The 12,394-nt window shown below is 42.7% G+C and overlaps 1 protein-coding gene across 9 annotated transcripts in view; it reads left to right on the top strand.

Moving 5' to 3' along the window:
- The window catches only part of RPS6KA5 (ribosomal protein S6 kinase A5), a 194,090-nt gene that overhangs the window by 65,423 nt on the left and 116,273 nt on the right, over window positions 1-12,394 (top strand). For 7 of the 9 annotated variants that reach the window (XM_047864085.1, XM_047864081.1, XM_047864083.1 and 4 more), the window contains exon 3: window positions 6,136-6,354. In XM_047864085.1, coding sequence (XP_047720041.1) covers window positions 6,136-6,354 — 219 coding nt within the window. Of the gene's footprint in view, window positions 1-6,135; window positions 6,355-12,394 lie in introns of those variants that run through there. The other 2 variants (XM_047864090.1, XM_047864088.1) reach the window with 2 other exon arrangements.

The following is a 12,394-nucleotide window of genomic DNA, read 5'->3' as shown; positions in this document are numbered from 1 at the left end:
AGACACTTAACTGAGCCACCCAGGCGCCCCGAGAATAATTTTTTAAACAATAGTTTATTTTGTATAAATCACTTGTAGTGATGCTTGTAGTGCATCATCTAAAATTAAGTTTCAGATTCTTCAAAGCAGAGTGGGAACCAGCAGCATTTGAAGTACTCTGAGTCCAGAATCCTTCTAGATTTCCACAGTTTTCCCCCAAGCCTTTTATAGTGTTCCACCCACACCTAGCTTTTCAGCAGTTCTTTTTTTTTTTTTTTTAAGTGTCTTGCTTCTATCCAGTTCTTCCAAAGTATTCAACCTCATTTTTCTTTCACATTTACATTTCAGTGGTTTATGTAACATGTAGTTAAATTATATAATAACAATAACAGGAGTAAATGGGTGAGGCCACGAGTGAGTATCCACGAGTTGGTGTGAAGCAGACAGCTGAGCTACATGGAGACAGAAACGCATGGGTGAACCCGTCCTAGGCAGTCAGTGTGCAGCAGTGTGTTGTACAGAGGAAAAGGGGGGCGTATTCCTGGTCCAAGTGGAAGTCGCTAACAATTTCTGCCATGCAGTTTTTTAAAAGCCATGGTTCAAGTACAGTAGTTTCTGCTAGGAGTTTGGTATGAACCCAAAGTGTGGCATAACTGATAAGCAGTGTGTTTGAGGCACACAGTTTTCAATAGCATTAGTAAAAATTGGGAAACAATGATCTCACAGTGCTTGAGCCATTTGGGTCCCAGTGAGAGCGGCATGTCCTAGGTGAGGACTGCAATTAAGTAAATAAACCAGAGACCTTCTAGAACAATGGCTCCTAACTAACTCTTCCTCCATAATAATGCATGTAAACATATGCACATTTTGCATGCGTTTAATTATATGGAGTTGTAAAGTGATTGCTTTTACAGACTGTAAAAATATTTTTTTAACAAATTGTGATCTCATTATCATGAGATTAGATGCTACTTCCTAAAACTTTTTAATGAATTCACATTTTACAAATAAAGCAAAAAGATCGGTTCAGTTATGCTCAAAATAAATTTCAGCAAGAAAGCTGCTTTTGTTTAGCTTGAAAATGTAGTTGAAATTGTGTGGTGGCTTTTGATATGGCAGCATGAATGTCATCTTGTTTTCAAACCGTCAGTCAGTTTTAACTTTTCTTTATTATGACAACAAGCACTGAACACCTGATTGATAATACTAATTGTGGCAAGTGGAGTAAGATTCCCGCACTTGGAAAAGCAAACGGAGACGTACTCCAAGGAACTAGACATTTCCCCGTGGTGCTTGGTTTTAGTTCATTTTATATTATTTGCTTTATCCTCAAGCTATTGAGATCGTTGTCAACAAGGTTTGCCAACACTGTGCTGTCTGTGTCAGCGAGGATAGAATTCTAAATCCGCATTTCACTTTGAACAGAACTAACCTTCATAAGAGAGCTGGTTTCCTCCCAGCTGTGGAGTTCTTTCTCCAGCTTTGTGGAGAAGTTTGCTTATGTGTCTTGATCGAGTTCTCTCCTCTGAAATGGCTGCTTGAAGAGCACTCCGGTCTTAAGCAGAACCCAAAATGGCGTCTGTTGGGCCTAGAATTGAAGGATTTACTTCCTTCATTTGGTCCCAGATGTCGATCAAGCTAAAGTCAGGAACGAATCCTTCTTGTCATGCATTCTTAGAATTGACTTTCCTTCAGTCTCAAAAGAAGTAGAACCTCTACCTCTCCGTCAAGCGCCGTTAGACTGGTCCTCTGGAAACCCAGTGAACTCCGTGCCCTCTTTTTCTCACATTTCTTGACAGAGTATCTTGAAGAGGCGCTGATGCTAATGAAATTGATAAGATTCACAGCAGTACACGAGACTTCCGTGAGGATTGCTCATAAAGCCTTTGAAACCATTGCGTGTCGATGTGAAAATTAGAGTCATGCTGAAGCAGGAAGCTTAGTCTCTACCTAAGCAGCAAATCTGGATGTGTGGCCAAACATCCATTTTAGGGGCTCCATCTGAGCAGGAAGTACTGTTCATTTTTTATGGCCAGGAGGGTTGTCAGCATTGGTAGCCTTTGCAGTTTCCAGACGATGCTTTCAGAATAGGAATTCTTTAACGAGGTCGGCACACCACTTACCGAATGAAAGCCAGTTAGTTGTTGGCTGCACTGGAAGGCAAGCAGTCATTCATCTGGTTACGAACTAAAAGGATACAATACTTCCATCAACTCCACTTTTCGTGTCCCCTCTTCAGACACTGGAATGCATGTAGGTGGTTCTGGAGTGGATGGTGCTGTTCACCAGAAAGGCTGCTTCACTTTCTCTCTCTGTACTCATCTGCAACCCAGTTTACCCAGGGAGGGCGTAGCGACTGGGTTTTCTTCCCCTCTGCAGTGTGACAAGCAGCCTTATGGGTGCTTCAAAAACAAGGCTGTTTGGACACAACTGTGTTTTAGTTAGGCATCCTACTCCTAGGATCCTACTTGTCTGAAATGTTTGTTGTGTGGAATGTTGTAAGGCACTTGTTGAATTTTGTTGACATAAACACCTTTGGCACTTACTATGTGATAAAAGTACTGTAGCCTTAGTTAATTGTGGCAACTATAAAAGTAAAAACAGAAGATTTGTAAGCTTTATCCTTCTTTCTTTTCCCTGACGCTTTCTGATAGGGAAAATAATTGTATTGGCAGGATATATGCAGTCTTTAGCTTATGTTATTGGTAAGCTTCTGGATCTCATCACATGGCAAGGTGGATGACTGTTTACTATTTGACAGTTAGTATATAATGTAGCAGCAGGATGATTTTATATTATTTGACCACATACATTAGCATCCTGTGCTACCTCATATTTAGCATAATAGGACATTTTTTTAAAATTTCTTAACATTTATTAATTTTTTACAGACAGAGAGAGACAGAGCATGAGTGAGGGAGGGGCAGAGAGAGAGAGGGAGACACAGAATCTGAAGCAGGCTCCAGGCTCCCAGCTGTCAGCATAGAGCCTGATACAGGGCTCAAACTCACCGACCATGAGGTCATGAGCTGAGCCGAAGTCAGACGCTTAACCGACTGAGCCACCCAGGCTCCCCAATATAATGGGACATAGTTTTAAAGTAATAGGAAGAGGGGCACCTGGGCGGTTCAGTCCGTTGAGCGTCCGACTTCAGCTCAGGTCATGATCTCACGGTTCATGGGTTTGAGCCCCATGTTGGGCTCCGTGCTGACAGCTCCGAGCCTGGAGCCTACTTTGGATTCTGTGTCTTCCTCTCTCTCTGCCCCTCCCTTGCGCTCTCTCTCTCTCTCTCTCTCTCTCTCTCTCTCACTCAAAAATAAACATTTTTAAAAAAATTTTTTAAGAGTTAAAGTAATAGGAAAGAAATCAAAGAAAAAATATTTGTAACTCACAGAGTACGTCAGTGGAACCTCCTAGTGGTGAGAAGTCTCAAAATCATTTACTTTAAGTTTGGCTTAGGGAATAAGGACATTTTGCATAGGTGAGATGGCATGGTAGTGTTTTTAAGTATTTAAAAAATGATCTTACAGGGAAGGGTAATACTCTTTTTGTAAGTCCAGAGGGTATAGAAGGACCAACAGATAAATATTATAAAAAAGGTCTGTGTCCACTCAATAAAAGGAACATTTTCTAATATTTCCATCCCTTCTCCCCATCAATAAAATAGGCTACTTTGCAAGACTTTCTCCTCATAAAAGTTAACGGCCCCGTGTCCATCACACCAAAAACCCACCTTACTTCTATCGTGACTTCTGTTTAATGTCTCACTCCCTATTTATTTGCCTGTGAGGTCGTCCACGGAAGGGAGGCGGATGGAGCAGAGCTAAGTGTGTGGGACGCAGGGCCAGGTGGGCAAGTATGGTCTTTGATGCTTCAGTTTCTCAGTGTGGTAATCCTTCTCTCCTACTTACAGGGATGTTGTAGGAATTGAATGAGTTAATATACCTCTACAGTGCCTGGCAAGTACTCAGATGTTAAGTGCTAACACCCTGCCGTCTGTCAGCCACACGGTCAACACTTAGGCTGAAAGACTAGCTAGCTATAAGCTGAACAGCCATCTTTCAGTGATGTCTTGGGAAGATTTGCTTTGTTGGACAGCACACATAATTTCTAAGGACCGGAGCATTCTGGAGACGGGAGTCTCAGAAAACGGGGCGGGGTCTGCGTGGGTACCGTGTGTGTAGGGAACACAAAAGCCCCATACTTGTAGAGGACTTGACTTCCTCCCGAGTTTCTGTCATGGCTGACTCTGTGGAAGATATAGCACGCTTCATCAGAATATTTTCCAGCTTCCTGGCAGGGCTTCTGGAATAGATGAGCTTTTTTCATTTTTATATTTTAGGTTAATTTGTTAGCTTCGGAAAGTTGTCATTTTGGGGTTTTTTTGTTCACCTCTACCTCACTAAAATCTCAGTCTGTGATCATTTTATTTATAATGGGGTAGGACACAAACCCTTTATGCACTTTCTCTGTATTCCAGAATGTGTTCAGTATGATTATGGTAGTGATTTTACTAAAACCAGAGCATCCGATTTCTAGGATTTGCGAAGAATCATCTCTTAAATTCATTTTCAGCCCAAAGCGTGGTCCCTGAAGTTTGTATCCATTCTGCCACCGCTTACCCAAGTCTTTTGGCCACTTCCTTACAGTCCTGGAACCTGTTTCTTATCTGTAGCTTGCAATTACTAAAAGTACCACCTTCACTAGCTGTTCCGAGGATTAAGTGAACCAGTGTGTGGAATGTGTTCAGCACAGAGCCTGGCATAAGCAAGTTCCTTAGAAAGCGTCCTCCTCAGGAGTATTCCAGCCTTTCACCAATCCATATGTATATGTCTGTCATGTGTTGGTACTAATTTACTTCTCGAAGGACTGACCTGAATAACGTGGAGTATACAGGAGCCCCTCCCTTTAAGTGCTCTCACACTAGTGAGTGGATCAGAACAGAATTATGGGCTAAATACCGGAGAGGTGTGGGCAGGGTGCAGGGAGGCCCTGGAGGGAAGGTCTGGGTCAGAACTCAGACTAACTCCAGAACGGTCTGATGAAAGTATCAAACTTGGGGCGCCTGGGTGGCACTGTTGGTTAAGTGTCCAACTCTTTACCTCAGCTCACGTCATGATCTCACGGTTGGTGAGTTCAAGCCCTGCATTGGGCTCTGCTCTGATGGTACGGAGCCCGCTTGGGATTCTCTCTCTGTCTCTCTCTCTTTCTCCCTCTCTCTCTGTTCTTCCCCTGCTTGTGCTCTTTCTCTCTGAAAATAAATAAATAAAGTGCTGAACTTCAAAAGTGGGACTGGGCTTACCCACCCAGGAGGTGTTTCAAAGGAAAGAGAATTTTAATACACTGTAGAGATGCACTGGGGACCTACCCCTTCCCTCTCACAGTGTTTTTGTCTGCCTTTCCTTCACCCTCCTCCTCCTACCCCTTCCTGCCCTCTTCGCCTTTCTCTAGGGAAATAAATGCAGATACCTGCGCATTCGGCCCCAGTTCCTCCATCTGGGGGAGTGGCACCACACACAGGGTTTGTCCAACTGAGCCCTTAGGGAAAACTTTTTGAGGTTGACCTACTGAGCCATGAATTACTGCCCAAAGATGTTAAGGGGCTTTTCTGTCAGGATGCTTACAAGTTAAGGTATTTTAGTGTTTTCTAAGTCTGAAGATCTCTTTTGTTTATATAATGTCAGCTTACTTTTCTTTAGTTTTTTTTATTAAATATAGAGGGAGAGTCGAGGTGCTAGGTTTCTATGTGTATGAGATTCTTAAGAACTGTTTTCATTTGTTTACATCAACAGCAAAACCTGAAGATTTTATCTGATGTCTAAAATGTCCTAGTTGTTCCAGAATCAGATTGTGGTTAATTGACCATAATAGCAGCTAGTTCCCTACAGCTAAAAATATTGAGGAGAAAATACCAGTAAAAGAGTGAAAACATAACGCTGTCAGCAGTGGTGAAATATGTAAATACCAAGGTTTAGACCTAGAAATATATTTGGCCTACAACGAAAGAAATCTGTCAAAGCTGTTTTATTTGAAACCGCAATAAAGGTACTTTTTCATCAAGGAAAGTTCGTCGCGCATCTCGTAACTTTCACCTGCCAGTAGATTACCGTTCTGTGTAGTATTTTCATTCTTTTTCTTTTTTCTTTTCATTTTCAGCTTATGGAAAAGTATTTCTGGTTCGTAAAATCAGCGGTCACGATACTGGAAAGCTGTATGCCATGAAAGTACTGAAAAAGGCAACAATAGTTCAAAAGGCCAAAACCACAGAGCACACAAGGACAGAGCGGCAAGTCCTGGAGCACATCAGGCAGTCAGCATTTTTGGTGACGTTGCACTATGCTTTCCAGACAGAAACCAAACTTCATCTCATTTTAGGTAAGTGTCCGTTGGCCCTCGGTTGTCAGTTGTTCTTTTTACCAGAACACTTTTTCCCTTGGGTCTTGAGTCGCAATGAACTCAAAGGACCGCCTCCTTCAGACTTAGAAGAAATGAAACGGTTTGACTCTCATTCTTTCTGTGACGGCAGTTCCTTGAACACCATGAGTTGTTCTGGATTTGGGACCTCCCACCCTGAAGGGGTTTATATACTTCTATTCCACATTCCTTTATTGGTCTTAAGGAATACTTGAGTCATTAGGGGGGGGTCTGCTTCCCTGGGCATTGTGCTTCCACTCAAATGTGAGGACCGGAACGGTGACATGGGCCACAGTTTCTGCCTCAGGAGTTCTCAGGAGCTTTCCACGTTCGGGCTGAAAAAGGGATATTTGTGGAAACTGGTAATTGGGGAAAAAGATAAAAGGGAGACTTCTATTCTTGGAGATGCTTTGCTTTTTTGGTGAAAAATCTGCATTTAAAGGAGATGCTCACCAGCCAGTCAATGGGGGCACTCTCATTTCTACCCACAGACACTTTCTGAATCCTATCCTTTCCCAAACAGAGTTGGCCCATCATGTATGAACTTTGGAAATGTCCTCTGTTACACGTTGCCAGATTGCCTCGCGGGAAAGTCGCAGCGTTTTCTGTTCCTCCTAATGATAAATGGTGATGCTGTACTCTGTCCTCATTGACTATTTCATCTGTTCCACTTTAGTCCCACCCATGTGATAATTTGCATTTATGTGCTATGCTCCCCTGGTTCTCGAACTGTTCTGAGGGTTAGAGGAGATAGAAGTCCGCATCGTGCTCTGTAAGCATCACCTATTTCTTGAGTGTGAATGGTGTGCCTGCACCATGCTACGTGCCAAGTGTTATCCATGGTGATCACTAGCCCTTCACGACAGTGCCGCTAGAGTCCCCTCATTAGTGATGTTGATGGTTCTAGAAGCTGTATCTCCTGAACTTACATATCTTGTGTAAACTTGAGAATGAAGATTGGAACTCGGGTCTGACTCATTTCAAAGTCCGCCAAACAGTGCTGCCTATACTCTTTGATTATTGGTAGTACAGACAGGTAGGTTCTTATATATTTGACAATTTTGTCGAATGCCTTTATTTTGGAAATTATACTTTTATCAGTGACGCCTAAAGTTGCATTCACTTTTTGAGTCATGAAGTTACACTTCAGGCTCAGTTTGGAATGCTTACCGTCAACTAACAGTCCTAAATCTTGTATACGTAGAGGTCACACTCTCCCTTGCCCTGTCAGGGTCCCCTGTTACCATCATCATCTACCCGGTGTTCCTGCAAGTCAGTTATCATTTGGCTCTTCTTTCTGCCTCCTGGGTCTACCTGCTCAGCTTTGTTCCTTACTGATTCTTAAATACGTATTCCCGGAGTATCCCAGGTATATGACACAGAGCGCTTTCGTACAATGATTTTGAACACTTATGGCAGGAGAACTCTTCCCTCAAGTGACGACGCAAACATTCAAATGGAAAACAAATAGAAATGAGTACCCCTGCTTGAATCTGAGCCCAAGGGCACAAAGTCCTGCCAGTTTATTTCTATACCCACCCTACAAGAATCTCCAGGGAAGCTTTAGGAAGTCCGTGAACACTGCTTGAGAAGTAATTATCTTGTTTAAGCTTCTCCCCTTATAAAGAGCCGGCTCATCAAAGTGAAATCATGCGCCTAAGATCATGTAAGTAGTGTGAGCCTGACGTGGCAAGCAGCCACACTCCCAGACTCTGCACCACCGCAGAGCAGCTTTTCTCTTCCGCTCCTCTTCTTCCTGTTCTCGCACCATAACTGGACTCGGTCTTTTCTTTTACTGTTTATCGTAAATCGTGTAGTTTGGTAAATCATGTTTTTAATTCAGAAGTAGATGAATGGACGATTTTGTATTTGATTAAAAAACAATAGTCTTGGGGTGCCCGGGGTGGCTCTGTTGGTTAAGCGTCTGACTTCGGCTCAGGTCATGATCTCGCACTTCGTGGGTTCGAGCCCCATGTTGGGCTCTGTGCCGACAGCTCGGAGCCTGGAGCCTGCTTCGGATTCTCTCCCTTGCACTCTGTCTTTCTCAAAAATAAACATTTAAAAACAAAGCAAAACAAAACAATAGTCTTTAATAGTATTGCTTTTTAGCTGTTGGTTCTCCATTAATTTTGCTCTTTGTTAGTGGCCCATAAATAAATACAGCAGAAGAAAACAAGAAAACCTGTTTCTCGAGCCATCTCAGGAGTAGAATGTGGACTAGAACAGCACACCGGCTTCATCATGAGTGAGGCAGTACCTTTGGAACGCATGCCCCCTACTTCCTCTCTGTTGATGTATTTAACATAATTTCTCATTGTGCATGTTAATAGTTGTTTTTTGGCTTTAAAATCGAAACTTTGCAGAATCTTTGAGCAAGGCTTTATTATCAACTGTTTTTATGGTTCAGTTTGCAATGCTTAGAATGCACAGTAGGCCAGTTTTCCAAATGTTGTGCTATACACTTAGTCCTCATCTTAGTCCCTTTGAGCTGCTGTAACAAAATACCACAGACAGGGGGCTGAAACAACAGACGTCTGTTTTCCTCACTGTTGTGGCGGCTGGAAGTCCCAGATCAAGGTGCCGGTAGGGTTGGTTTCCTCTGAGGGCCATAAGGAAAGTCTGTTCCAGGCCTCTCTCCGTGACTGGCAGATGGCCGTCCTCTTGCTGCCTCTTCCAACAGTCCCCTCTCTGTGCATCACACCCGATGGTGCTTTATGTGTTCAATAGTCCTCTTCTAAGGATACGAGTCTGATTGGATTAGGGCCCACCCCGAATGCCTCATTTTAGTAATTTAATTCCCTTTGAAGACCCTGTCCCCAAATACAGTCACGTTCTGAGGTAGTGGGGGTTAGGGCTTCAATATATTAATTTAGGGCAGGCAGGGAGGACACAGTTCAGCCCATAACTATCTGTTAAGTTTATAGATTAGAGATAGCAAGAATTTTCATGTTGAGCTCTTCAGGGACCTAGCTGACCTTTTTTTTTTTTTTTTTAAATTTTTTAAAATGTATTTTTGAGAGAGAGAGAGAAAGCACGTGAGTGGGGAAGGGGCAGTGATGGGGGCGTGGAATGGAGGATCCAAAGTGGGCTCAGCACTGACAGCAGGGAGCCCAGCGTGGGCTTGTGCATCGTTAGATCATGACCTGGGCCGAAGCCGGATGCTTAACCAGCTGAGCCACCCAGATGCCTGCCCAGCTGACCTTTTTGTCTGAAGTAAATATTATAGACCTTTTTTAAAAAAAATAATATATTTTTAAAACTATTTATTACTGTAAAAGCACATATATGCATATGGAAAATACGGAAAAGCAAAAATAAGAAATAAAAGATGTCAGAAAGCAAAAATAAGAAAACCTTTTCACTACTGGGAGTTTACCTCATTCTATATTGCTCGGTTATTACTTAGTATGTGTATCCTAGATCTTTTTGTCTGTGTGTCCACATGCAGGCACGTTTTGTCAAATGAGGTGGTCCTGTGCTACCTACGGTTTGCACCCAACATCCTTTCTTCAGCTGATGATGCCTGCTTTTCCTAGTTAATAAGCTTTCACTTCATTTAATACCCAGTGGTACCAGTGATGTATTGTGCATATAACAAACAAACCACTCTACAAAGTAGTTGCTTCAGCAAGGATTTGTTTTCTCGTCATTCTGTGGGTTGGCCGGGCGGAGCTCTGCCGGTGGAGCCCAGACCTGCTCGTGGGATGGTGCTCAGCTAGCTGCAGGGTTGGCTGGCCTTAAATTGCCAAGATGGTTACACTCTCGTGTCCGAAAGCGAGTGCTGGCAGTTAGTTGTCTCGGGCACCTCTCTTCTCTGCGTGGCCTGCGTCCTCCAGGGCAGTAGATCAGTTTCTTCCTAGCACAGCAGCCTCAGGGCAGCCGCCGAGAGGGCAAAGGTAGAGGCTTCAAGGCCTCCCAAGGCCAGGCTCTGGAACTCATGCAGCCTCACCTCTGACCTGAGACCAGCCTGGATTTGATGGGTAGGGAAATAAACTCCCTTCCACCTTTTTTTTAGTTTTGTTTTTTTTTTTTAAATTAAGATCTAATAGGGGCGCCTGGGTGGCGCAGTCGGTTAAGCGTCCGACTTCGGCCAGGTCACGATCTTGCGGTCCGTGAGTTCGAGCCCTGCGTCAGGCTCTGGGCTGATGGCTCAGAGCCTGGAGCCTGTTTCCGATTCTGTGTCTCCCTCTCTCTCTGCCCCTCCCCCATTCATGCTCTGTCTCTCTCTGTCCCCCCAAAAATAAATAAACGTTGAAAAAAAAATTAAAAAAAAATTAAGATCTAATAGACATACAGCATTATATTAGTCTTAGGTATACAGCATAATGATTTGGTATTTGTATACATTGCAAAATGATCACCACAGTATATCTGGTTAATGTCCCTCAGTACACGTAGTTACAGAATTTTGTTATGATGAGAACTTTGAAGATGTACTCTCTCAGCAACTTTTAAATATGCAACACAATATTACTAACTCTAGTTGCCCTGCTGTACGTGACATCTCCATGACCTGTTTTGTAACTGAAAGTTTGTACCTTTTTTAAAAAATGTATATTTATTTATTTTGAAAGAGGGAGAGAGAGAGAGAGCTCTGAAGGGGCAGAGAGAGAGGGGGAGAGAGGAATTCCCAAGCAGGCTCCACACCATCAGCACAGAGCCTGACGCAGGGCTTGAACTCATGAAGTGTGAGATCACGACCTGAGCCAAAATCAAGAGTTGGTTGCTTAACCAACTGAGCCACCCAGGCGCCCCAAAAAGTTTGTACCTTTTGACTCTCATCACTCATGTCACCTACTAATCCTCATCCCTGCCTCTGGCAACCACCTAAGTGTTCTATTTATAAGCTTGGTTTCTGTTTGTCTTTTGTTTCTTTTTTAAGGTTCGGCATATAAGTAAGATCATATGATATTTGTCTTTCTGTCTCTGATTTATCTCACTTAGCATAATGCCCTCAAGGTCCATTCATGTTGTCACAAGTACCATGATTTCATTCTTTTTTATGGCTGAATAATACTCCACTGTGTATATATACCACATTTTCTTCATTCATTGATGGACGCTTAGGTTATTTCTATATCTTGGCTATTGTAAGTATAATGATGCAGTGAACACGGGAGGAGGGCATATATCTTTTGAAGTTAGTGTTTTCATTTTCTTCAGAAAAATACCCAGAATGCAGTTGCTGGATCATATGGTAGTTCCATTTTTAGTTTTTGAGGAACCTCCATACTGTCTTCCACAGTGGCTGCACCAGGGCGCATTCCTACCCACAGTGCAGGAGGGTCCCTGTTCACATGCTCGCCAAAGACCTCACTTCCTGATGAGGGGACTACAAATAATTGGTGGCCATCTACCACACAAGGCCATATTCACATTTCACTAATTGTCACATAGTATCTTTTTCAGCTGATTCGTCCAAACCAGGATCCAGTCCAGGAACATGTACTTGGTTGTTATGTCCTTGAAGTCTCTTAATCTGGAACCTACCCTTTTTTGTATCCATGGCTTACTGGTCTGAGAAATTATCTTGTAGTATCTTAGCTTATCCCTCTCTCTACTGAATTCTAGTAGTTGGGAAGTTAGATCTGGTCTTGATAGATTGACGTTCACTATTTTAGCTGGAATAAATCGTAGGTGGTGTTGCATGTTTCATATTGTATCGCATCAGGAGAAACCCATTATCTGGTTGTTAGTAATGTGAAGACTAAGAGAGATGACAGTCTGATCCCTTTATAACAGAATTATGTTTTTTCCTTATTAGTGAAAACAATTTGCATGATGTTTTGGCACTTTATGGCTTTAACAATTAATACTTGATAATTACTTGCTAAAATCAACGAATTATGAGTTGCAAAGTGGTGATTTTCTACGTCTATCATTTCTTCTATGTTTATTGGCTGGCATTCTTTCGTCAAGTGTGGCTTTCTGTCATCCACTGTAATTCTTTGGTTACCCTGAGACACGGTTTCTCACAGAAAGGCAAGAATCATTTCCTTTA

Source organism: Prionailurus viverrinus, chromosome B3 (assembly GCF_022837055.1).
Source record: "Prionailurus viverrinus isolate Anna chromosome B3, UM_Priviv_1.0, whole genome shotgun sequence".
Lineage (NCBI taxonomy): Eukaryota > Metazoa > Chordata > Mammalia > Carnivora > Felidae > Prionailurus > Prionailurus viverrinus.
This window is presented reverse-complemented; position numbering and strand designations above follow the sequence as displayed.